We start from the raw sequence: 24,686 nt of genomic DNA on the forward strand, positions 1-24,686 counted from the left end.
ACCAATGCGCGTGTGGGGGTGGGTAGAGGTGCTTGTCAACCACTCAAGGGAGAGGCTGCCTTGAGTTGCGGTTGTCTTCCTGCGACTGGAAGTGGCAGTGGCTCGCCAACAACGTCGTACGCACGCATGCACACGCCGACACATGGGGAGAAGACGAGAGGCGCTGGCACGCAGCACTGCAAGCGCAAGAGGAAACAAGAAGCAACAGGAGAGGAGCGCGACACGTGCGTGCAGGGAGATAGAGAGAGAAAGGATGAGGTCGACGAGGTGCACATGCGACAATCTGTCCTTCACACTCATACGCCACGGGGTGGGCAGCATGGCGCGACCGCGTCATGGTGGACATGCACAAGCACAGGAGCACTGAGGGCAATGATGTTGATGTACGAGAAAGGTACGAATCACCAACACCGATGCCCCTTCCCGACATGATGCTGGTCTACTTTCTTCTTGAGCACTGAGGCGTCAACTAAGAAGGCAGAGAAAAGAAACGCCAAGCACGGCATCCCCTCGCCCGCCTGCGCCAAGTCCCACCCCCGCCCCCGGTCCACCCCTCTTCTCTTTCACTGAGCCCTCCGCGGGTAGTGCGCACAACCGTGCGTTCGTGGTGGTGCGCCACCATCCGAACACAGTGAAAAGGCACATACAAGAAGAGTCCACTTCACAACGTGCTCCGTGGTTGCAGGGCAGCACACAGAAGCGGAGGGGGAGGGCGCGGTAGAGAATTAGAGAAAGGATGTCGACAGGGCGTACGGCGTCAAACCAAGTCTTTGGGCAGGCGCTGCTGAAGCCGTCGCCGCCGCGCTCCTCTCCTCCCCTCCCCTCTCGCGCCTTCACGATGGTGAAGCAGCCTCACTGGTGCGGCCAAGGCGTGGCAGCGTTGTGTGCTTGAGCTCCACAAGTTCCTCGTACGTCAGCTGGGACAGCACAGAATGCCGAGTCGACGGCGATCTCTCCCGTTTTACCGCATCGGGAAGTGGCGCAGGCGTAACAGGGACGGCCGGGAAGGACAGTGCCGCTGAGCTGGTCGGGGCTGCACTCCCTCCAGCCAGCTGCGCTCCCGTCGAAGGCTTTTGCCAGTGAAAAGCGCGAAGGAGCGGTGCATACACGGCCGTGAGGTACGACTCCAGCGTGCAACCATGATGGAGCCCTTCGGGGTCGCGCACCATCAGCGTGGCGCTCTGCGGAGACGCAAAGCCGATCCACACCGGGCGATCGATGAGAAAGAGGCCCTCTGGCCCAAGGCGAACAACGCTCACGTGGCGAGGAAACCCGCACTCGACGAGCACTTCTGCAATGGCCACGTCCTCGGCCCGCTGAACGCCGTCAAGCGGGGTGAGAGTGTACTCCGCTGCTGTTGGGGAGAGCAGCAATCTGTATTGGCGCTGCACCTCCGCGAGCTCCGCGTAGGCGTCGGAGGCGGAGGTAGATGTTCCCTGTGAAGGTGAGGAAATCCTTGCACCATTGTCCAACCCAAGAGCATGCGCCTCGCGGAGCTGGTAGCATGCCAGGATCGACAGCAACTGTGCGCCCTCGTGTCGGAGTCTCGCGCATTCCTTGCGTAACGCAACTAGCTCTCCCGCTTGTCGAGAAGCGGTTGTTTCATAAGGGGTGTGCAGAGGCGATGGCACTGGCGACATGGTGTGCGTCAGCGCGCTACTGGAGGCAGGTGGCGGTGAGCGGAAGCCGAGCAGACGCAGAGACGCCCGCTCCTCCTGCGTGAAACTACGGTCGCGATGCTGTTTCACCTCGACGAACCGTCTATGGAGTCGCACTGTATCAGCCCACAGGCGGCGCATGTGCTCAGCTGCGCTGGAAGCTGCGGCGACGACATGAACGTCAGCGCACGACGTTGGGGCTTCACACAGAAGCCGCGTCTGGCACCACTGCCTCTCGTACGCCTCCTCGAGCGCCCGAAACGACGCCTCTGTGAGAGGAAGCTCGTCTACGCCTTCTGCCTCCATCCGCACTGCTGCTGCAGAGTGCTTCCTCCTAGTGTGGGGATGTGCATGGAAACGTTTCTATGGGTGCATGGACCTAACGGGTCTGGTGTGCGGCACGTAACGGTGAGCTGTCGCTCTGCAGTCCGGTCTTGGCAGAAAGGGGCGGTGGCGTGGCGCACGAGAGAGCACAGGAGGACCCGCGAAACACGCCCGCACAAGGACGAACAGGACCTCTCGTTCCTTTATGTATGTGTATGTGTGTGTGTGTGTGTGTGTGTGTGTGTGTGTGTGCGCGCGCTTAACCAGATCTAGACGGGGCAGGCGAGTGCGGAGAGGCGCTGTCGGGCGGATGTATTGGGGTTTAGTGCCCCCGTGGTGCGGCGTGCCTGTGAGGTGTTGCACCAGCAACCCAACGCGTGCACGCAGCGCATTGCAAATGGGGATGCGATAAAGGGCAAGATTGAGTTGAGACGTTGCCTGAGTTAGCTGCTGGTGTTGCACGTAGTGCGAAGACAAATCAGCACTACAAACGCCGTCGGTGTGCATGTCGCGTGTGGCACTGGCGTCCACAGTTACAGCTGCAAACGACTGTGTCAACGACGAGGGAGAAACGCGAAGGCCCGAGAAAGGAGATGCGCACATCCGTTTCTGCCCGCAGCGTTCCTACTGGACTCGCACGCGCGCACAAGTACCCTTCCAGCACTCTCGATCGCCCCCTCCCTCTCCGCCTCCACGCCCGCGTCGGACACTTCGCCGCGGCTTCCCTGTTGACTTCAGCCCTGTTGCTGTAGAGCGCCACGCGCATGTCTCGCCGCGTCCTGCCTGAATATTACCAACTACGATGTAACAACAACAAGAAAACGACCGAGAGAGGAGAGGGAGCGCGAAGGGCGTGTATCCACATGCGCTGTTGAAGCTCTTCGCTCTCTCCCCCTCCCGTGTGTCGGCCTTTCCAGCGCGGCCACACGGCCTCTCCACCACCACAGAATCGCGCCAACGGACGCCCCACTCACACGCAGGAGTGGCACCACGCCTGAGGCTCTATACACACATGCGCGTATGTTCATCGGCAGCGCCTCGTGTCCTACTTGAACGGGCGAGCGCTCACTGTAATGCCGGGGATGGCGGAGAGGGTAGACACGAGGTACTTCTCCATCGCCGTGTTGTACGGACTTTGGTGCGCCCACACCTCAATGCGCACGGACTCCTTGTACATGGCACTGCCCTTGTGGCCGATGCGCACAATGTCGCACACGCACTCCCCTTTGCAGGCGTCGCGACCAATCGCCTCCCCAAGCACAACCGCGACAACGTATGTCAGTGCCTCGCGGCATTGCGTCTTGGTCTTGCAGAAGATGGAGAAGCGCATGCCACCCGGGAAGCTCTCAAACTGCGGCTCAATTTTGTTACGCGAGAAGACGAGGTTGTCGTCGTTCGGCAGCAGCGTGATGGGTGGCAGCGTGTTGATGGTGCTGTACACTTCCTCGATGGTGGAGACGTAGCCGAGCTCCTTGGTCTCATGCTCGTACTCGTTGCCCTTCGAGGCAGGGATGTAGAAGACAAACCACTTGTCCTTGAGCGGGTGCAGCGGGGCTGAGGAGGTGCCCTCCTTGGTGGGATTGCTATCTGCCATGCTGGCCCAACAGATGTGTTCACTTTTCAGGTTGCTTGTTCGTGTAATGCGCTCAACTGCACCACGCCACAGCATAACAAACCACAGCTACGCAGACGGGTCAGAGGCTGAAGGAAGCCGGCGGAACTGCGGCGGTGATGCGATCGATCGGTGCCGTGCTTGTGCGTGTGCGTGTGTGTGGCGATACTCAGGAAGGGATGGAGATGCTGTCAAGCGGAGCAGCAACGCGAGAACTCAACAAACGGAATGAGCACAGCAGACAGGCGCGCTCACACAAGCACACTTACGCGTTAAGCCCTCGGCGTGGAGGCGGCCACGGGAGGAGTACGCGCGGAGAGAAAGGGCAGGAAAGAGCTGCAGAGACCGCAGAACGACAGACGGGGAGAGGAGAGTAGAAACGGTAGGCAACAAGAGGGAGGGTGGGCGTCGGGGCCGTCCTGGTGACGTGCGCATTCAGCAATCGCACGAACATGCACCAGCAGATATGTCGGATGTTGCCGTGCTGCATTGAAGCGCCACGTACAGGGGGCAGTGGCTCAGAGAGACACACGCATGTGTGCGTGTGCGCTCAGGCGGGCGCGTCTACAGAAAGAGAGAGAAAGCTGGGAAGATAAGGAGCAGAGGCAGGGGGAGGGGGGGGGCAAATGCACGGAGAGGGTGTGCATAGGTCACACACGGCACCCACTGCCATCGCTGCACCCGCTCCCCTCTCATCCGCAAACACGGTAAGCGGGGCGTGACTGCCTTGTGTTGCGGTTGTTTCTTATACGTCACTTGGCTTAAGCGCGTCACAGCTCTGACACGCGCAGGCTCAAGACACGGAGGTCATCCGCAGCAGCGGGAGCAGCGTCGGCTCGAGTACCACCAACGCCGACGAATGTCCTTCGCAAGAGCGCAAGCATTTCCCGACCGTGTAGCCGTATTACCTCATCATGCAAGTCCGCCTCCGCCGCGGCGCTTATCGCGGGCGCCGTCACGCTCACGTTACCTTCTACGTAAGGCCGCCCGCGATATGAGGACATGGCCAACGCTAGCGTTTGGAGTGTGTCGATGTCCAGCTCCGACAGCACGAGCAGCGTGGCGTCGGAGGGGTGGCACAGCGACGCGACAATTTTGCCCAATGCCGCAGCGCAAGCGGCCTTCGCCATCTCGTGCCGTGATAGTCGAAACACGTCCCGGCATAGGTTGCAGACAGCGGAAACGGGAACGCGTGGCTGCATGGCCAGCGCGTAGGTGCCTATAAAATGCAAGGCCGCCACCTGTACGAACGCGTCTTGCGTGGCGCAGCAGAGGGCGACGAGAACATCGTACAGGGATGCGTGGTGCTTGCGCCGCAGTGAGTCGTCGAGGTTGCGCAGCGTGCGGTCGTCCTCATCGTAGTCCGTCAACGACAGGAGAATGTCGAGCACACGCACGCGAAGGCGGCATAGTCGCGACGCGGTAGCCGCCTGCGTGGTGACTGTGTACCCTACTGAAGCCGCCAACCACGGCGGCAGGTGATTCTCCGCTAGCACAGACCACATCACGTCCGCCATGTAGGTCGAGTCCTTGGAGTCGAAGCGGTACATTCCCAGCCACGTTACGCAGTGAACGGCGCGCACCGCGGCGCCCACGTCGTCTGCCTCGAACAGCACGCGCACAAGGAGTCGCAGTAGGCGCTGTGTGGTATCGTACAGGGGCTGCGGATCGGTCACCTCACAGACCACATCGTCGACGCCGCGGGCAAGCGTCGCGAGGGTGACGGCAACGTCGATCGCGACGCGGCTATCTAGTGCCGCCCGAAGTTTCTCCGCCAGCTGCTCCCACTCCGCGCGAACTGCAGTGATCGCCTCGCCCTGCCTGTGCTGTTTGCCGTGCGAGAGCTGCGCCACCGCCTCGCACGATGCCAGGTGCTCCTCGATGCGCTCGAGAAAGGCGCCCAGCACCTGCCGAGCACCGGCGATGAGCGACAGCTGCGCGTCATCAGTCAAAATGACTGAATGCCAGGTCCCACCACGCGGCGTGGACGTGCTCAACAGTGTGAGAGACGCGAGGATGTTGCGGCCGCACCGTTGCAGGCGAGATAGATTTTGCCACCGCTCCGCTCGAGTGTCGCCTCCGCCGAGGTGCGCCTCGACGCTGGAAGCTGCGAGAAGGTGCTCCACCAGCCCCAGAGCCCATCGGTGCAGCACGCCCGAGAGTCCCAGCATGCGGCCCAGCAACTCCAGCGTGGAGGCGAGAGACGCTCCACGGGAACCGAAGAGGGCCTCTGGTGTTGCCTCCAATGAAAGGCGTTCTAGCAGAGCAATCAGCGGGGACGTGTCGCCCTCCGTTTTGGGTGCATTGACGAGCGATGTCGTTTCCGTCAGCCGTAGCGCCGGCGACACAGTCACGTTCTCCACACCGGCAGCAAAGAGCTCCAGGTGGCATGCCTCCACCATGACATCCACGCACGCGTGCACGAAGCCAGGTGTGGTGGCGGCGACATCCAGCAGCAACCACTGCAGGCCAGTGACAAGACGCTCACGCCCACAAACGTCCCTTGTGTAGCGCAGACGCGGCTGCGCAGCGTTTCCTGGCAGGTAACAGTGAGCATGTGCCTTGCCGCACGCGTTCACCAAGGCGCGTGCGCACAGGTCGTAGAGGGACGGGTTTGATAGCAGCTCTGTAAAGAGGCTCCGCAGTGCCGCGGGCAAGGACGGCGAAACAAACTGCGCCGCATTATCGTCGCCGTCACCGCTGCTAGCAAGCACGGCACAGATGCTCAAAAGCCCGGCAGCAGTAGCGGGAAGCAAGTGTGCCATGACCCCGCTTCCGGCGCCCGACGATACCCCTTTGATGAGCGATCGCAGGCGAAGGAGCGCTGCGATGGCGTCGTTTTCCACGACATCGGTGTCGCTGCGCAGGGATAGGCACCCAAATCCGGGCGAGAGCACAAACTTGTTTGTGTAGAAGAACTGCCGATAGGAGCGCGCAAAGTCGTGCTTGTCGCGGGGCGGGAGCCGCGTCAGGGCGTTGAGCAGCATCGCTGTGGCGAGATGCAGGCGCTGCTCTAGGGTTTCGGCGGGCAGTCGCAGACGCGCTGCATCGAGGCGAGCCAGGAAACGAGGCCGAGCGGCGGTACACGATTCCGACGAAACAGCTGAGGTGGCGTCCGCGTGCTCTTCGAGGAGCGCAAGCAGCTGCGGAGCGAGCAGCCGCACTTGGTCCTCGACCGACAAGGCCGTCGTCACATGTGTCACGACAACTTCCGCAGCGCATTCCTCCTCGCCCGCTCCCGAGAAGGGGCTGCGGTGGCCAAGAGTCTCGCCCAGCTGCTGCTGCTGCTGCTGCTGCTGCTGCCACAGCGTGAAGACTGGCGACGTCAGCAGCTGCACCAGCAACTGCGCCGCCTCACCGGTCATCTCAGGCGTCACCCTGTCGTTCAGCAGAAGCACGCGAAACAGCGCTCGCACACCGTTAGCCCGCGTAAGTACGAGACCGGTCAACGTATCCCTGAGGAGCCGCTTTCGACTAGCGAAACGCTCTTGCGAAAACAAGTCAGCGGCGATGTGGTTCTCAATCAGACTCGGGCCTTGTCGCTCCCGGGGAGGGCTGGTAGGTGTCAACAGCGTTGTGGCCGTTGCCGGTGGCGTGCCTGACACTCCTGGATCGAGCAGAGGGTAGAGTGCCTGCAGCACCATGTGCAAGGGAAGGGCTGCGCTGGACCAGCACGTGTACACAAAGACGCGTCCGCAAAAGCGGCGTTGCGCGGCGCTGATGTAGACGCTGGACGCATTGGCCTCGTTGTGCGCTTCTTCGCACGCAGGTGGTGTCAAGGTTACAATGTAGGTGGCAGGCAGCGACGCCGGATCCAGCAGGTACACACAGGCAGCCAGCACATCCTGTGTGTAGGTGGCCATGATAAACCGCGCCTCAGCTGAAGCAGCCGGGCGTGCACCCAGCGAAGGCGCTGAGCCGGCGCCCGGTGGCGACCGGGATGGGATATGCGACTTGGCAACAAAGAACGGCAGGTAGAAGTCTCGGTAGAGTTGGTAGAGTCGGGTGTACACGATCATCTCCGTCTGTGGGCTGTCGTCGAGGAGAGCGGATCGCAGGTGCTCACGCAGCTGGAGCACACCCTCGTGGAGGTGGCTCAGGTGAACGACAGAGAGTTGATCAGCATGCCTCGCACTGGAGCTTGTGTCCATCGCTCTGTGGCACCTTGCCCATCAGCCGCGAGACTCCTATCGAATACAAAAGAGGGAGGTGAGCCGAAAGAATGCGGAGAAGAGCGATCAGGTGGGAAAGAAATGCAGAGGCAACTATGCAGGCAGTGCACGTGAAGCGTGCAGACACAAGCCGCGGTGATGCGGATCCGCGTCTGCGCCTGCCGTAGCCAAGGAGGCGGGTGGGTAGGTGGGCAGCAGAAGGACACGGCGTCAGCTTCGTGACTGTATCGAGCGGCGCACGAGCCGTTTTTTTTTTGTTTTTGTGGTGGCCACTCCAAGAAGTAGACGGCGGAGGCGTGGATCGACGGCATCCCTCGCAAACTACCATGCGCCTTCTCGCGAACACAAAAAGAGGGCGATCAGCAAAGCACTCCTCCTCTGCCGACTCGCCCAACTGTGGGTTGGGGCTCGGACTCGGACCAGGCGGACACTGCACACATGTCCACGCACGCGCCAGCACACCCGAGCACACAACCGCCTGGGCCCTATTAGCCTGCACCACAGCGGCAGCTTTCCTCCTCACGCAGCTCCACCAAATCCTCGGGCCATACCTTCGGAACCAGCTCGAAGCCAGCCACTGTGTAGAGGCGCGTCGGGTCCTCCTTCGTGCTCACCTGCAGCGCGCAAAGATCGTCGAAGCGGTCCTCCTCGACGAACATTGTACAGAGCGCCCTCCAGTAGGGGTAACTTCGGTGTCGAACCGAAACCTGCGCATGCTCGCCTGCTAGTCGACGTGCCTCGACCACGTATGGCACCATCCTGTCCGCCATTAGCAGCTGGACAGACGTCACCATGTCCTTGTAGATGCGAGGAATCCCCACTAGCGGCACCAGTGACGGGTTCGCCGGCTCGCGTCGTAGCAGGTAGGCAAGGATAGCGTCCTCCTCTTCCCAGTTGGTGGCTAAGAAGCTGCGGGTGAAAGCGTCGAAGCCCATCGGGGAGAAGATGACGAGCGAGCACAGCTCCAGCAACTCTCCGAGGCACTGAAGGGGAAAGATGAGCGATGCGCACAGGTACGTGCAAACGCTGGCCTGCGGCGATGCCGACGTCTTCGCTGCTGGCAACGTCGTCTTTCGCGCTACCTCGTCCATCGCCGTCTTCAGTTTTCGGCGGCGCCGCTGCCAGTGCGGGCTGTTGGCGCCGAAGGCACCGTGGCGAAAGCAGCACTCGCCCAGTTCCGGTGCCTCGCCCATCAGAAGGGGGAGCAGAAGCTGTAAAACGACCGTGTGCATGGGCGGCGCTCCGTCCAGCTCTTGGCCATGGATCTTGTCCAGCTTCCGCACCGCACCCAACGCAAGATGGGCCACGGCGTTGCTCCTTGCATAGTTTGGGAAGATGGCTTTGCCACCGCTGCGGTACACATCTGCGAGCAAGTACCAATCCGACTCTTCCAATTCGTCCAGCCTACTCAGGGCCTGGTCGCGCCACTGCGCGCTCGTGGCGTACCAGCCTACCACTGACGCTGTCTGCCGTGCCGTCACGCGGGTCTCTTCGAAGGCCTGCTTGTGCACCGCCAGCAGCTCGCGCACCTTCAGCAGCTGCTGCCGCATCGACTCAGACGTGACGTGCTGGTCGTACAAGGCGCTAAAGAGGGCGTCGTTGCGGTCTAGCAAGTTCCAAAGAAGAAGGCGGGCGTACGGGGAGAGGCCCTTGAGGGAGCCGTACGCGTCCAGGTGCGTTGCAAGTACCACGTACGCGCGGTGCAGCAGTTCGTCATCCACCACGAAGTCGTCTGCCGCGAAGCCGGCCGCCTTCTTGGGCAAGGAAAAGATGCGGTACTCGTCCAGCGCCGGCTTGCGCTTCTTGGGCTCCGAAAGCTGGACTATCGTGTTCACCTCCGGATGCGGGTGGAACAGCGGAAGCACCACCTCGAACCCGGCACGCTTGCGCGAGTGCTCCTCCTCCGAGCGCTTGTCGCCCTCGTAGCGCACCGGCATCGGCATCACCAACGACGTACGCTCACTGTACGAGTAACCGTGCACGTCCTCCTCGAGGAGCAGCTCGGCCAGGTAGCTCGCCAGCGGGCCGAACTCGGCCTCAGGAAAACCCTGCTCCTCCAGGAGGCGCTGCAGAGACCGGCAGAGCGCCACGGTCCCGCTGTCGGCAGTATCCCTCACGCACCTTTGCAGCATCGCCACCAAGGTCTCCGCGTGCACTTTAAATCTAGTGGCCGACTGCGTGCGCTCCTCCTCTCTGAGCTGCCGCTTGGCAACGGTCCAAATCACCTCTAGGGAGGACGCAAACTCGACCAGGATGGCGGGTCGTGACTCCGGTGCGGCCTTCACAAGCGCCAGGCAGACACCGTGGATCTCGTGCATGAGCCGGTAGAAGAGCACGATGCTCACATCGTTCCACAGAAAGCCGCCAAAGTTGGTAGCACCGTCAGAATTCTGCGAGGACGGCGATGGTGACAAACTCGGCGGCGTGGCGGCGACGGCAGTGGCGGTCGTTTCCACTGCATCATCTGCCGACGCGGCCGCAGCACTGTCACGATTATGTTTGCGCGACATGACGTCCAGCAGAGCAGGTTTGACTGCACTCGCGATGTGTTCGCTATGCGTGTATCTGTGTGTGTGTGTGTGTGTGTATGCTTCGGTGGGGATGCGGGGAAGCAGAGGCGAAGACGTCGGGTGGGGAGTGAGGGGGGGGGGGGCAACGCCCACTGACAGTGCCTTATAGAGTCAAGCGAGATGATGTAACGCAGGCGGCGACATAGACGCTCCTGCTGTTGACTGTCTCTCTCCGCTCCACGGTCCCTGCTTTCACAGGTGACTGGGGCCGCCCCACAAAAGCGTGAAGCGAAGAGGCGCTCGCGCTGAGAGAGCGAGATCGACGAGGAAGAGAATGAAGCGGGGCCAGAGACGAAGCCGTCATCCCCTTCGCCGTGCAGCCGGGAGGGGGTCGAGGGGGACCGGCTTATCCTGTCCCCGCCCCTTCCTCGACTACCTGCAATACACGTGTCTGCGGCGTCCACTGAAGGGCAGTGGCGAAGCTAAAAGTGTGGCATCTGGTCAGCCCGAGGAGGGGAAGAGGCGGAGCGGGCGGTGACTATCCGCGCACCTTGGCGAGTTGCTCGTTTTCGAGGAGCGGGGTCACCGTCTTAAGCGGTTATGCAATCACAGAAAGCCAACCACAGCAGAAACTGTGAAGGTTAGCAGCCCAATCACCCACCCCCTGGCGTCGGCGGCTGTGTGATGGACAGGGAGGAGTGGAGCAGCAGCACAAGGAGAGCAAGCAGCAGCAGCAGTGACCGCGTCCACGTTTGCGCATAGGTCCGTAGCTTGGTGTGCATGCACGTCAGAGAAAGTCCTACCGCCCTCGCCCTGTGTCACTCAGCTCCACACACGCACACGCACACATATGTATATATACTCCACGTTCAGCCGACCAACATGAGGGAGACGAGGAAGACGACGGGTAGAGCTTAGATGTAGTCCGGATTGGAATCCTTCACCTCCTGCACGAGCCGCAGTGGCACGCCGCGGAAGCCGAATTCCTCGGTGATGGCGTTCTTCATCATTTCCTGCAGTGCCTTGGGCAGCTGACTCTCCTCCTTCTTTGTCTGCAGCTGCAAGAGAAAGGTGGGCGGACGGGTGCTGATCTGCGTAATGCGTCCAACCCGTGCCACGTGATACGGGATGATCACGGACTTCTCCAGTTTGCGCCAGAACTTGGTCAGCTCCGAACGTCGCACGCGCTTGTTCCACGTGTCGTACAGCTCCAGCACCTGGTCCATGAGCAAGGTCAGGTTCATGCCAGTGTGCGCAGAGACGACCACCGCGTTGCTGTACTTCACCTCCTGCACCTGCCGCTTGATCTTGAAGTCGATGGCCTCGGCGGTAGCGCTTTGGTCGAGCACCGCGTCCCACTTGTTCGCGCACAGCACGAACGGGCGGCCCTCTTGAGCGACCTTGTGCAGGATGGACATATCGTACTTGTTCGGGTGACCCTCGGTGGCGTCGAACACCACAATCACCACGTGCGCGTATCGAATCTCGTTCAGCGAGAGGCTGTGGATGCGGCTGAGAAACTCACGGTCAGTGCGGTACCGCTGACGCGCCAGTCCGGCCGTGTCGATGAGCTTAAGCTTCCTCCCCTTGTACATGCATGCGATTTCGATGGGGTCGCGGGTCGTATTCGACTCGTCAGCGGCGCGGTTCCGCTCGTAGCCAACGAGGCGGTTCACCAGGCTTGTCTTGCCGCTGTTCGTGCGACCGACGATGGCCACGCGGATGTACCGGTCGGTGCAGTTGCGATCACGAATCTCCTCCATGGCCGCCTCGTCACCGGCCATGGCGAGATCCTCGATATCCCAGTCGTTCTCCACTTTGCGCATCGCGTGAATGTGGTAGAGCGGCTCGAGCAAGGCAGACAGCATATCGAGTCCCTCCCGCTTGCGAGCCGAAAACGGGACGGCTTTGCCAAGGCCGAGGCGGTTGTACACATCCAGTACGAGAGCCTCCTCCTCCTCCGGCACGAGGTCCATCTTGTTGACCAACAGGCATGTTGGCATCTTCTTGGCTGCCAGGTACTGGATCAAGTCGTGCTCCTCCGCAGACACGTCCTCGTCCACAGCGGTGACGAAGATCGCGGCGTCGGCCGTCTCAACGGTGCGGAATGCCTCCTCCACCAGCTTGCCACCAAGGAGACCTGGGGTGTCGATGACGGTGAAGTGCAGGTCGTCTAGCGCCGCGTGCGCCTCCACGCAGTCGCGCGTGATGCCGTTGAAGTCCTTTACAATGTTCTTCTTTGCCGGCATCGTGGGGTCCTCACAGAGCAGGTTGAACAGCGAGGACTTGCCGCTGTTCATGCGACCGACGATGGCGACGCGAAGGCGGTGATCACCCAGAGTCTTGACCACCGGCGTCCAGCCGGCCACGCGCCGGCGCTGCTCGTCGGTGCGTGCGGTGTCTTCCATGGCGGGGGAGATGTCGTTCAGTCGGCTGCCGGACCGCTTCACCTCCTCGCGCCAGCTGAAGTGAAGACCACCCCTGATTTGGGTACGCCGGGGCAGCGCATTGGCAAAGTCCTTCGCTCCCGTCGTCGTCGCCGTCGCCGTCGCTCCATCGGAGGACGTCGCAGAGGACGACGCACGCGGAACGGAAGTCGACGCGAAGCCGCGACAGGTGCCGACGAGAGACAAGGATAGTGACGTGGGGACAGTGCTCAAGCTCGGTGACAGGCGACGTGCCCGTGAACCGCCCCATGATGTCGAAGCAGCGAAAACCCCGAAACGTGTAAGACGCATGGCAGCAGGGCGACGCGGGATGGCTGAGAGTTCAGCTGGCGTGTGTGCTGAGACTCGGGTTGGGAGGAGAGAGAGAAACAGCGAGAGGGAGCGGGGGTAGGGTCTCACTCCATCCGAGAGAGCAGAAGATAAAGAAGAGCGGAAAGACAACGAATGATGATGAAGAGCCCACGCCGTACACGCACAGATAGAGGACCTGTGCACACTCGGCAGTACAGCACGTCTTTGCGCAACGCACAAACATCGAGCTAGTTCGCACGCAAGTGAACCATTCACCAGGTAGCGGACGTGTGTGGGGAGGGGGGAGGGCTGAGATGGCAAGGGGTGAAAGAAAACGGAGAGAAGGAGACGCCACGGGCGAAGCAGTGGAGTCCACGCGTCGGTCCTCCCCTCCGCTGCTTCGGTTTCTGCTGCCACCGCTGCTCGCTTCTGTTTCGGTGCTGGAGGCCTACAGGCCACCGTACACCATCAACATCGCGTGCGGCCGTTTCTGTCCGGTGTCTTCGCAATATTCAAACGCCATCCCTCCCTCCTACACGCCAGACACCCTCACGCGCGGCATGGCGAGGGAGGCGGAGGAAGAGGCGCAAGCGCAAACGGGCCGCAGCCGCTGCGAGGCGGAGAGCCGCCCTCCGTACCTTCCCCCACCCGGTCCTAGGCCTCCATCCACCTCGGCAACGTCGCCTTTTCACGAGCGCAGGGGGGAGGGGAGGGACGGAGGAGGGGTATTCAAGACGCAGAGGGAAAGAAGATGCAGTGATGTCAAGTACATCATCCAGCATGCTTCGTACACGCAACATAGTTCTTCAGTTTCGTGGTCAGCATCGCCTTTGTAGCCACATTTTTCGCCGTCGGCACACACGTCTCTAGGAGATAGGTCGCCGCGTCCTCGTGACCGGGAAGGGCGTCGAGAACGAGCTGAACAAGCTCTTCGTCGGGTGCCATTTTGCTGAGTTCACGTCGCACCACGGTCACAATGGGGCGCCCATCCGTCGGGTCGAAGCAGTTCGCCGTCACCATCGCCTTCACCGCCTCCGTGTCGATATGGTCACACGCCGTCATGAAGAGCTCGTCAAGGTGCTCGTGCTGGATGGTGGCAGACGCGTCCTTCATGAGGTCAAACAGCGAGCCCAGTGGGAGAACACGCGAGTGTATGATCGCCGTGCTCACAAGAATGGCGAGCTGGTGGTCGTTCGCGTGCTTGGCGAACGCCATCGTCGTCGCCGGGTCCCAGCAACGCTCGACAAGGTCGAGAAACAGCGTATCGCTCATGTTCTCCCCTACAAACTCGGGCTGCCGGATCAGCTCCTTCATCTGGTCCACGTTGTTGTTGCACACGCACTCATGGAGCTTCTCCTCAAAGGACTGCCGCTGACCCATGACAATACGGCTGCACCGTGTGCGAGCCGCGATGTGTGTCTACGCGAATGGATGCTGAGGGAGGTGTGCTCGCCACCTCTGATACGTATCGCGCTCCGCGCGCTGGCCGTCGTAGCCCTAGCGTGTTGCGGAGGGAGGGGGAGAAGGGGGAGGGATGACAGCAGGAGAAACCTAGAAGAGAGCCGGCACAGTGTGCAGATCTTGCAATGGCACCGTATGGGTCAGGGTAAAGACTTCGAGAGGATAAAGGTGCTGCCGCAGTGGTCACCGCCGATGCTGACGCTCGTGCCTGCGCTTCTCGCACCTACGTATCTATCGATAGAGGGAGGGAGAGAGAGAGAGAGATTTAAGCGTGCGTGGGAGTGTCGGGCACGAAAAGAGCTGATAAGGAAGCGGCAGTTCGCGTGCTTGTTTCGTGTGGGATATACACGGAGTGTAGCACACACGACGAAGGGGAGGGGGAGGAGCAGCAAAGAGGGAAGACATGCGGTTGGCGGCGTGTGCTGCAACGTCGGGAACGGCAGGTCACAAGACGGCGTTGGCCTCCGTTCGTCCGACGGTGAGACAGAGAGAGACAAGCCGCGTGGCAAAGACCACTTGGAAGAGGAGGCAGAAGAAAGCATCCCACGCACCACCCATGGCGACAGGGTAAGAGGCGCATAGGAGTGACTTGGCAATGCTTGCGGATACCACTGCACAATTCATCGAGTCGACATCACGGTGCTAGGCCAACAACAACAGTACCAACAGGAGCGGCTGCATAAAGGGGGAGGGGGGGGAACAAAGCAGAGTGAGAGGCGCCAGTTCACGGCGTGCACAGCAGTGCATTTCCAGCGCCTCCTCGGCGATTGCACGACTCCTCTGCACGCACTAGGCGCCACCGCTGCTCAATACCAGCACCGCACCACATGCCCCGGTTAACAGCCTCCATGCACAACTTCGACCCATTCCGCGTTTTCGTTGAGCGCCATCGTGGCGCTGTCTGCGTCAACGGAAAAGCACGCGAATGCCAGTAGGCGCTGACGCGCACGTGAAAACAACAAGCAAAACACGGCAGCCACAAGCACTCGACTCGACCGTGTGCCTGCGTCTGCTCCTGAGCAAGTGGGGCGGCGCCTGTAAGCACGCTCGCAAGATAGAGTGACGAGAGAGCGCATTCGCAGTGAGGCCCGTCAGCCCGCCCACCATAGCAGAGCTTACTGACACAGACAGCAAAGAGCCTTCTCGCCGAGGACGCGCCGACCGGCTCGCCGCCTCTCAGTACTCGGTGCTGCAGTAGTTGATGAGCACGCGCGAGAGGAGCACCGGCAGACTCGCAACGATCGGGCCGTACTTGCTTGAGTTCTCGTACAGGTCGAAGAGCGGTGCAGCCACAAGCTCCACGCTCTCCTGCACCATGGTAAAGTACACCGTTGGCTCCAGATGTACGAGGTAAATGGTGCGCACTTCCCGCACGCTGCCCGCGGCGATGTGCGCTGGGACATACGGGTACATGTGCGGCGTGAAATGCGGTCGATACCAAGTCGCCAACACCTCCCCGACACGAAAGCAACTACCTGCCTTGGACGCGGTGTGCGTCATGCCCACATCAACGACCGTGTCGGAGTTGCCGGTGCTCGCCACCTCAGCAGCCCCCGCTGGCGTCTTCGCTTCGTTCAACAAGTGACGGCCCAGCTTGCGTAGTAGGCAGCTCTCCTCCGCCTCGCCACGGCGACAGCGGCCGCCAGGCAGACGATACGTGACCTCGGCATTTGTGTTGGACGGCGGCACCGTGCGCATGCCGTCCGCGTCCCGAGTCCTCGAGTTGATCTGCTTCATGAGCAGAATATGGGGGTGGCGATGGAGGTGGACGAGGAGCACGCCCTCCACGGAGTGCACGCACGGCTCCTCCTCACATCGCTTCTTCAAGCTCAGCAGCTTTTCAATGGCGCTCGGGGGTCGAAATGGTGCGGCGCTGCCGGCGCCTAGGTTGACCTTGTTTCCCGCAACGCCAGCGTGGCCGTTGGAGACATCGACTGAGGTTTGCGTGTAGTTCTCCACGGGGTAGACATCCAGCTTCGCCTTGAGCGACATTGTCGCGCCTGTGCGGTGGGCTCATATGCATGTATAGACCGGGTGGATGAAAGACCCGCAAAGATGTGCCCATGCCGAAGGAGATGGACGCCGATGCAGATGCAGGAGAGCCACAGCCGCGCCGGCCCATCAGTGGAAGACACACATGTATGTAGCAGGAAGGAAAAGAGGAACGCGAGAGACGGGGAGGAGAACGCAGTGGAGATCGACGGGCGGGCAGCGAAGCGCACTTCGCTTGACAATGGTGTCCCCGTACCGCATATGTCGCGCATGACACAGGGTCGCCGCCGTCGCTTGTCCACTCCACTTGCACAACGGAGACGAGCTGAGACGAGCTGAGACGAAGAGCGGCATGGCTTCTGCAAGCAGTGAGCGTGCCGGCTACACACACACTACACACACACAGTGAAGCATACAGACATTCACGATCACCGCCACAAGGCCAGTACAGCGCTGAAGAGCACGCATGTCCCATGCGGGTAGGTCGAGCTGCAGGGGGGTTAGGAGCAACAAACAGGAGAAAAACACTGCCCGGGATGCCACGTGCAACGGCACGACGCTCACACCCGGGGTAAAGGCGAGAGCAGTAGGAAGATACCCTCAGGGAGAGGGGAAGGGAAGGGAGAGAGCAGCAGATGACAGCGCGCGTTGCAGCACCGAGAACAGCGGCCCTCCAAAGCAGCGCCATGCTCTTCACAGCTTGTCCCTGCTAATTGCATTCCTCTATTTTGCACCACCACCACCACCACCCACCCCCTACAAACGCCAGCGCCTACTCTGTTTTGACGGGGGTTCCCTTGTGCAGTAGATAGTGGGCAATGCGGGCGCCATCACGAGCGGCCCACGCCACATTGCACAGGAGGCCCTCCACACCCTGCTCGAAGGACATTCGAGTGCGAGACTGCATTTCTTCAGGCATGCTGTCGAAGAAGCGGCGCAGTGGTGCCACCAGCGCATCGTCGCTGCTGTGCTCGACCAGCTTCAGCATCCTCGCCAGCAGCACGGATGGCGCCTTCTGGGCCAGGCGCGGCCACTTGTCCATCAGCTGCTGAACAAAGATGGTCTGTGTCTGTGCACCCTCCGCCAAGCCGAGCATCACCGTGAACATGTCCTGACTGCTCACCGCGTCCGACAGAAGATAGTCCATCAGCTTCGGCACGTCAATGGACGGCTCCGCCACCGCCGCGAGGGCACCAAGGTACTGCACCCGTTCCTCCGCGTATGTGGTTTTGGCGATGAGCTCCTGCACCTCGGCCATCGCCGCCGCGCCGTGGGTGTTGATATGTACAGCGTACACGCAACCAAGCATGTCAGGCGAAATGGGGCTCGTGGTTCGCTTGTCGTACAGGTCGCGTGCCACCGTCGTGGCCTCGACGTTGCTGCACGAGAGCAGCCGAGAGAAGATTAGTAGGCGCGCTTGCTGGGTGCGGTGACCGTCTCCCTGGCGTGGCTGCAACCCGAGCCGCTGCATCGCTGGGGAGTAGAGACGATTGCAGAAGTCGTTGAATGCGACGCACACCTCCGGTGAACTGCAGGCGAGGATGCCGCGCAGGTCCTTCTCGAGCTGGGCCACCTCGCACCACACCGTGTAGTTGTCCTCGCTGTGGTAATGGGAGAGAAGATCGATAACCTGCACCGTGTCGCAGTAGCCTCCGCGCGCGAAGGCCGCGTAGTCCGCGAGAATGGAGTAGCGGTCCGTGGAATTGATGACCTTCGCGGTAAGCGGACAAACGAGCCCGCGCAGCATCTCTGCCGTGTACTGCACACGGCAGAAGGCGATCTGGCCCGAGTTCACCTTCACCCACACCGCGCCGTCAATCGAGACGGACGTGGTGGAGTCGGCGAGCACGACGGACCGGGTCTTGACCTCCCCACCCGCGGTCCCGTACGTGTAAGCCATGGGAATTTTCCACAGTGGCGCATCCTTGTCTGCCGCCACGTCGCTCACGACGAAGAAGCGCCGCTGCGACAGCGCCAGTGTACCGGTGGCTGCATCGTATGCGGCCAGCACATACGGGTACCCCTGCTCCCTTGTCCAGCTGTGAAGGATCTCTTTTAAATTCGGCGCTGCAGGGCCGGAGAGGGCTTCCCACAGCTGCAGCGATGTAGCGGACGCGTAGGCGTAGCGGGAGAGATAGTCAACCAGCCCACGCTGGAATCCTTTCTCGCCAACGAACTTGGCCGCCATGTGCAGCACCATGGCTCCCTTGGAGTAGCTGATGGCATCGAAAATGCTGTCCACCTCTCGCACATCCCGCACCGGCAACTCGATGGGGTGCGAGGAGCGCATGGCGTCCAGCTGGAATGCCCGGCTTCCCTCGTCGTGCGCGAACTGCGTGTCCACCACCCACTCAGGAAAGATCTTGTTCACCGCCCACACGGCCATGTAGGTGGCAAAGGACTCGTTCAGCCATAGGTCGGACCACCAGGCCATGGTCGCCAAGTTGCCGAACCACTGATGGGCTAGCTCATGCGCCACCACCATCGCGACCCGCTCTTTCTGCATGGCGCTCGCCTCCTCCGAGGCCAGTAGTGTCTGCTCGCGGAACGTGATGCAGCCCCAGTTCTCCATAGCCCCAAAGACAAAATTGGGCAATGCAATGAGGTCCAGCTTCGGAAAGACATACGGAAACTGGAAGCACTCCTCGTAGAGCGGCAGCACTTGCGCGGCCACCGTCAGCGCGAATCGCGCTTGCTCAATCTTGCCGCGTGGGGTAACTGCACGGATGACGACGGAGGAGGACGATGCCGGTTCGCCACGCTGAGCAGCCCCTGCGGCAGCGCTCCGTGGCACCACCACCTCCGTCGTCTCCAGCTCTCCAATCACCCAGGCGACGACGTAGGTGGACATGACCATGGCAGGGCGGAATTCCCAACGCGCGAGGCCGTCCGGCAGCTGCACCACCTTGCGCGGTGCGTCGTTGCTCCACACCCGCAGCCTAGCGAGGACGGTTATGTCGAGGGCAAATGTTGCTTTGACAGCCGGCTCATCCCAGCAGGGGAAGACGCGGCGGGCCTCCGCGGGGCACATCTGAGTCGCCCCCACGTACGACGTGGCGCCCTCGTACGTGTACTGGCTGCGGTAGAAAGCGAAGAGATTGTCGCTCATGGCCGCCGTGTAGCGAAACCGCAGCTGAGCGGCATCGGTGACTGCCCGATCGACCTGCACAAATATGCGCTGGTCCTCCGTCGACTCCGTGATGCTCTGCACAGCCAGTGGAGCATCGTTGCCACCGCCGCCCACGCCGGCGCGCACTGAGACATCGAAAAACGATAGTCCCACGGCATTCAGCACGAAGGTGCTTGTGGGCTCATTGATGTGCACGTTGATGGCCACCTCAGCCGAGAAGGTGGCGTTCTCGAGATCTGGAGAGAGGGCAATGTGGTAGTGCGTCGGTCGCACACTGCTCGGTAGAACGTGGCGAACGGCGGCCATTAGTCACCGGAAGGAGAATACGGGGGGAAGGGGGTGGGGGAGCAAGGACGCACAAGTTCGAGGAGCACTGCTGGTGCCCTAAGGGATCCCTTGCGTGCGTGGGTGTTTGGGGCGATATACCGAAGAGGCTGCACTGAGTGAGAGCACAACGAGGCACACACAGAGACACTGCAGAGAGAAGGATACGAGAGAGGGAGTGCAACGCGCGGTTGCCTCGGCGGTAACATGCGTGGGGGGAGCGATGGAGGGGTGGGGAGCCCTCTCTTAGGTGCGGGAGCAACCAAAATGGAAACGGGGAACGTAACGTGAGAGACGAGTCAGAGATGCGCACATGCAGAGGAAGAAAGAGCCAGGCCTACGCACACGCACACGAGGTACACGGAAGGGAAGGCACGAAAGATGGAGACGCAAACTACACGGAAGCATCACAAGCAAAAGTCCCAACGGCGGCAGGTAGATACGGTGAAGCAGCGATGGGAGCAGCGACAGGCATCCTCGCATCACGCGATCGCACGAGGCGCCGTAACGCATGCTTTCTCCACCTCTCTTGCGCATCACCGAGGACGCTGGCTGTCGCTCTACTCCGCGGCAGCATCAGTGCGACACAGGCGGTTTCCCTTCGGCCTTCTGTCCGCCACCGCTCCAAAGCTGAAACGCTGCGGGGAGCAGGAAAGACAGCCACGCGCGGAGACGCCGACGGCAGCGGCGATGCGCTCTGCAGAGAGAGAGAGAGAGACGCACACACACACACACAACAAGGAGGCACACATATGAGATCGTTGATTTTGTGCTTTCGAGGGAGATGCCCGAGCATGTAGAAGAGGAAAGCAGAGCACGAGCCAGCAAACGACACACCTACTTCGAACAGAGACGCGGCCGCTGCCGCCGTTCTTTGCGCAGGCGCTTTCATGTGCACAGCTCCGTGTCGCTCTGCAGTATGGCGTCAACGGCGTCAGAAAGGTGAATAAGCTCGGCGACGCGGTTGAGGCCGACCATGCGGATCTTGATGACGTGCTCGAACGGGATGTCGATCTGGAACGCGTTCTGCGGAGCGACGATCTTGTCGCCGTCCGTCACAAAGTACGAGTAGAGGCCCTGCAAGAGGTGGAGGTGAGAGGCGACGAGCACGGGGGTGGTGCTGGCTTGGATGTCGTGGATGTGAGGCTCGAGTCGTGAGTTAAAGACTTGGTGAATGCACTCGCCATTCGGCCACGCTGTGTAGTACGGGTCCGCCTTCATGGACTGCAACGTGTTCGGCATGGTTCGCAGGACGTCAGACAGCAGCTGCCCTTCGCAGTCGCCGTGGTTGATGTCGTCCAGGGTAGGGAAGTACAAGACGCGACAGCGCAGAGACGGTTTGCCTCCCGCCTGCTCCGAGGCGGGGTTCGCAGTGGATTGGCACTTGATGGACTCCTCGGCAAAGTAGTGCACCGTCTGCGTGCACCGCTTCGCGCAGCTTGTCATGACGGTCAAGGCCGTCGTTGACGGAATTTCCTTTTCAAAGTATTCGAAGAGGGCGCGGCTGTAGGCGCGGCCCCGCGCGGTGAGGCGCGAGTTCCCGCCGATGCGGTTGCTCAGCAAGTCCACGTACTCACCAGCGCGAGTGAGGTACAAGTTCATGGGGGTTGGACTGAGATTGTGCAGCATGAAGGCGAGCCGACTCGGCATCCAGCCAGTGATCATGTTCAGCGAGTACGTCTGGGTATCCTCAATGCGAATATAGGGCATGTCGCAGTCCGTAAGAGGATTGAGTGTCTTGTACACCGCCTCGTGTTGCTTGATGACCTCGTAATAGCGGTCCACGAAGTCCTCCGGCGTGTTCGGGAACATCTCCTTGGCGAGCAGGATGTTGCGGTGGATCGTCTCCTTGTTGTTGTTCACCAGCTCCACAAAGACGACGCGCGTCATGTTGATGAGGCGCGTGTCGCGAATCGCGCGCAGCAGGTACTGGCGTCGTGCATGTGTCGTCTGCGTGCCGTCGAGGATGGCAACACCGCTGGTCTTGCAAACGTAGGTGGTGAGATCGTGCGCCAGCTCCTTGGAGATTCGAAACTCAAGCTCGGTGGCGCCGGTCGGCGATGATACGTCGGCGTCTCGGTCCGCCCGGTCCGTCATGGCCCGCTCGACGCGACGGCGGCACGCCTGATGAAAGAAAATCTTGCACGTGAGCCCGTTCCACTGGAAGTAGCGCCGGATTTGCTCCGCCACATACGTCTTGCCACGCCCGGGAAGCCCAACCATAATGACAATGAGCGACCCGAGCATGGGCTGCGGGACAGCGGAGAAGTCTGGCTGGTGAATCGACACAGGTGTCGACTCAAAGGAGGGCGGCTTCCAGGTGAAGGAGTCGGGAACAGCGTTGGCCCCCGCGTCAAAGTAGCCAGACAGCACCTGCGCGACGTCGCCGAATCCGTACTCTTCCGCTACTTCAAGAGGAGTGTTGCCGTCGCGGTCCAGCAGCGACGCATCTGCGCTAAATTCAAGGAGCACCGTAACCACTGAGAGTCGACCGTTCATGCAGGCAATATGCAGCAGTGTACGGCCATCGTAGTCGCGACTGTTGGGATCTGCGCCGCCGGTCAGTAGAATTCGGGCACCCACGGCGTCGCCAGAGGCCGCCAGTTGGCACAGCTCCACAGTGAGCATGTGCAGCACAACGGGGTCGATGACGTCTTCGGTGGTGAGGTTATGCTGCCCAACCGAGTCAGGATCGACGACTTTGCTCTCGCTCGCCTCCAGCGCCTCGAGATGCTTGTCGATCCGCGCAATCTCCTCCTGGATCATGGCCATTCGCTGAAAGGAAATGGGCTTCAGGCGCCGCTTCCTCGAGGCCTCGGAGCCACCGAAGGGCTGCGGGGCCACCGCCGAACTCGCCGTCCCCAGCACCGGGGGTGGCGCCGCCTCTGACATCGCTATGCGCACCTGCACTCTTGTGTCGAGTAAATGTGTATATGCGCGTGTGTGTCGCAGCCCACCGCTGGAAACAGCGGGGTGGAGAGCAAGAAAGGAGGTCAAGGGGAGAAGTGAGTGGGGGCGGGCGTAGGGTAGTCTCGCCGTCGTGCCGATGGCGGCGACGGCACACGTGTCTTTGGAACAGAGTGGGCCGTGCAGGAAAACGTACGGGCTACTGAGGGAAGAGAAGTCGTCCACCATCGCGCGTGGCGCTCTGGGAGACGGAGCGCATCACCTCGCTCTTAGAGCAAGACGTAAGCCGCTGCTTCCTTTGAGGGAAGAGGTGGTTGACGGGAAGCCTGGGGCCGACATGGATAGCACCGTGCGCCGGTGCGGCGAGAGCGGGCCGTCCTTGAATTGACTCCGCCACAGTGTTCCCTCACCACTAAGCCAGTCCGCTACGCTTTGGGCACTTCGAAAGCGGTTGAGAATAGCGTTGATGTCGAAATGCTTCAGGTGTGATCGGACGCTGAGGAAAGGCTGGCGCGACCTCACGCCAGCTGTGCGCTGGGCATTTTGCGTTGCTGGCAGAAGGAAGACGATGCATCCTTGCAAGCACACTTCCCGCCCAAGGCAATGCGCACCGCAAGCAACGTCGAATGCGGGGGACGAAGATTGTCGTCCCCGGTAAAACCAGCAACCACGATAGCGCGGCATCCTTCGCCCCCCCCCCCCACACACACACACACGCACACACACCGCCCTCCACCCAACCCATCCGCGATGACCTCTCCTCTCGCATCAGCTCTTTCCTGGTGGTACGCGTACGCTAACAGCACGAAGTGGAGGTAGACGAAGTGGAGCGCACGTGCCCTATGATACGCCCAACGCAGCCTTGAAGGCCTCGAGAGTGTTCTCGAGGAGCATGGCAATCGTCATGGGGCCAACACCACCGGGCACCGGTGAGATCCACGCTGCGCGCGCGGCAGCCTCCTCGAAGCAGACATCACCGACGAGACGATAGCCATCCTTCCTCGATGGGTCCGGTACGGGCGTCGTGCCGACATCCACAACGGCGGCCCCCTCCTTGATCCACTCCCCCTTGACGTACCCGGGCTGACCCATCGCCGCGATGACGATGTCGGCGGTGCGCAGGTAATCGATCATGTCCTCTGTCGATGTTCCCGAATGAACGATGGTGACAGTGGCGTTTTCCTTCATGAGGAGCGCCGCAACTGGAGCGCCAACAATGTTACTGCGGCCCAGCACAACCGCGCGCTTGCCAGCCATCTCGATACCACAGCGCTTCAAGAGCACAATGACGCCCTTCGCCGTGCACGGGGTGAAGGGCGGCTCCCTGCCCTTGTAGTGGAGCAGCCCGACGTTGACGGGCAGCAGTGCATCGGCGTCCTTGTGTGGGTGGATCTTCTCAATGGCTCTGTTTTCATTGAGATGCTTTGGCAAAGGCAGCTGGACAATGATGCCGTGGCAGTTTGGGTCGTTGTTGAGCTTCTCAACGTTGACCTCGAGCACCTCCTGCGAAATGTCCTCGGGCAGTTCAACGTTGAAGCTGGCCATCCCAACCTCCGCCGCAGCTTTATGCTTCAGCTGCACGTACTTTTTCGAGTCCATGCGCTGCCCCACGATGATGGAGGCGAGCCCTGGCACCCTGCCGCCGTAAAGCTCCCTCAAGGCTGCCACCTTATCCTTCAGCTCACTGCGGATGGCTGCCGCGATCGCCTTGCCGTCAATGATCTGAGCAGACGGCATCGTAGTGAGTGACGACACGGACAGACACACGTCAAGCTGCTGGTGACGATAGAGAAGACCGTGGCTGCGGGAAGGGGAGTGGATGTAGGGGGCGGGGACCGTGGAAGGTCTTCGCTTTCGC

General features: G+C 61.2%; 10 protein-coding genes across 10 annotated transcripts; all 10 read right to left on the bottom strand.

The window, feature by feature from the left end:
- Positions 1–833: 833 nt before the first annotated feature.
- On the bottom strand, positions 834–1,964 carry LMJF_26_0230 (hypothetical protein; the record flags this gene model as incomplete). The annotated part of the gene is made up of 1 exon (XM_001683978.1): positions 834–1,964. One exon carries the CDS (start codon positions 1,962–1,964, stop codon positions 834–836), a length of 1,131 nt encoding a protein of 376 aa, XP_001684030.1.
- A 1,063-nt stretch (positions 1,965–3,027) lies between these two features.
- LMJF_26_0240 (conserved hypothetical protein) lies at positions 3,028–3,576 on the bottom strand (the record flags this gene model as incomplete). The annotated part of the gene is made up of 1 exon (XM_001683979.1): positions 3,028–3,576. The coding sequence occupies one exon, from the start codon at positions 3,574–3,576 to the stop codon at positions 3,028–3,030; it is 549 nt and encodes a 182-aa protein (XP_001684031.1).
- Positions 3,577–4,364: 788 nt separating this feature from the next.
- LMJF_26_0250 (conserved hypothetical protein) lies at positions 4,365–7,745 on the bottom strand (the record flags this gene model as incomplete). The annotated part of the gene is made up of 1 exon (XM_001683980.1): positions 4,365–7,745. The coding sequence occupies one exon, from the start codon at positions 7,743–7,745 to the stop codon at positions 4,365–4,367; it is 3,381 nt and encodes a 1,126-aa protein (XP_001684032.1).
- A 509-nt stretch (positions 7,746–8,254) lies between these two features.
- LMJF_26_0260 (conserved hypothetical protein) lies at positions 8,255–10,084 on the bottom strand (the record flags this gene model as incomplete). Its single annotated transcript, XM_001683981.1, has 1 exon — positions 8,255–10,084. One exon carries the CDS (start codon positions 10,082–10,084, stop codon positions 8,255–8,257), a length of 1,830 nt encoding a protein of 609 aa, XP_001684033.1.
- A 1,106-nt stretch (positions 10,085–11,190) lies between these two features.
- Positions 11,191–12,684, bottom strand: LMJF_26_0270 (putative ras-like small GTPases; the record flags this gene model as incomplete). The annotated part of the gene is made up of 1 exon (XM_001683982.1): positions 11,191–12,684. The coding sequence occupies one exon, from the start codon at positions 12,682–12,684 to the stop codon at positions 11,191–11,193; it is 1,494 nt and encodes a 497-aa protein (XP_001684034.1).
- A 1,101-nt stretch (positions 12,685–13,785) lies between these two features.
- On the bottom strand, positions 13,786–14,394 carry LMJF_26_0280 (conserved hypothetical protein; the record flags this gene model as incomplete). Its single annotated transcript, XM_001683983.1, has 1 exon — positions 13,786–14,394. One exon carries the CDS (start codon positions 14,392–14,394, stop codon positions 13,786–13,788), a length of 609 nt encoding a protein of 202 aa, XP_001684035.1.
- Positions 14,395–15,651: 1,257 nt separating this feature from the next.
- On the bottom strand, positions 15,652–16,467 carry LMJF_26_0290 (conserved hypothetical protein; the record flags this gene model as incomplete). The annotated part of the gene is made up of 1 exon (XM_001683984.1): positions 15,652–16,467. The coding sequence occupies one exon, from the start codon at positions 16,465–16,467 to the stop codon at positions 15,652–15,654; it is 816 nt and encodes a 271-aa protein (XP_001684036.1).
- A 772-nt stretch (positions 16,468–17,239) lies between these two features.
- Positions 17,240–19,903, bottom strand: LMJF_26_0300 (aminopeptidase-like protein; the record flags this gene model as incomplete). Its single annotated transcript, XM_001683985.1, has 1 exon — positions 17,240–19,903. The coding sequence occupies one exon, from the start codon at positions 19,901–19,903 to the stop codon at positions 17,240–17,242; it is 2,664 nt and encodes an 887-aa protein (XP_001684037.1).
- A 906-nt stretch (positions 19,904–20,809) lies between these two features.
- Positions 20,810–22,813, bottom strand: LMJF_26_0310 (6-phosphofructo-2-kinase/fructose-2,6-biphosphatase-1-like protein; the record flags this gene model as incomplete). Its single annotated transcript, XM_001683986.1, has 1 exon — positions 20,810–22,813. One exon carries the CDS (start codon positions 22,811–22,813, stop codon positions 20,810–20,812), a length of 2,004 nt encoding a protein of 667 aa, XP_001684038.1.
- Positions 22,814–23,668: 855 nt separating this feature from the next.
- LMJF_26_0320 (putative C-1-tetrahydrofolate synthase,cytoplasmic) lies at positions 23,669–24,565 on the bottom strand (the record flags this gene model as incomplete). The annotated part of the gene is made up of 1 exon (XM_001683987.1): positions 23,669–24,565. The coding sequence occupies one exon, from the start codon at positions 24,563–24,565 to the stop codon at positions 23,669–23,671; it is 897 nt and encodes a 298-aa protein (XP_001684039.1).
- Between the last annotated feature and the right edge of the window lie 121 nt (positions 24,566–24,686).

This window comes from Leishmania major, chromosome 26, assembly GCF_000002725.2.
Source record: "Leishmania major strain Friedlin complete genome, chromosome 26".
NCBI lineage: Eukaryota > Euglenozoa > Kinetoplastea > Trypanosomatida > Trypanosomatidae > Leishmania > Leishmania major.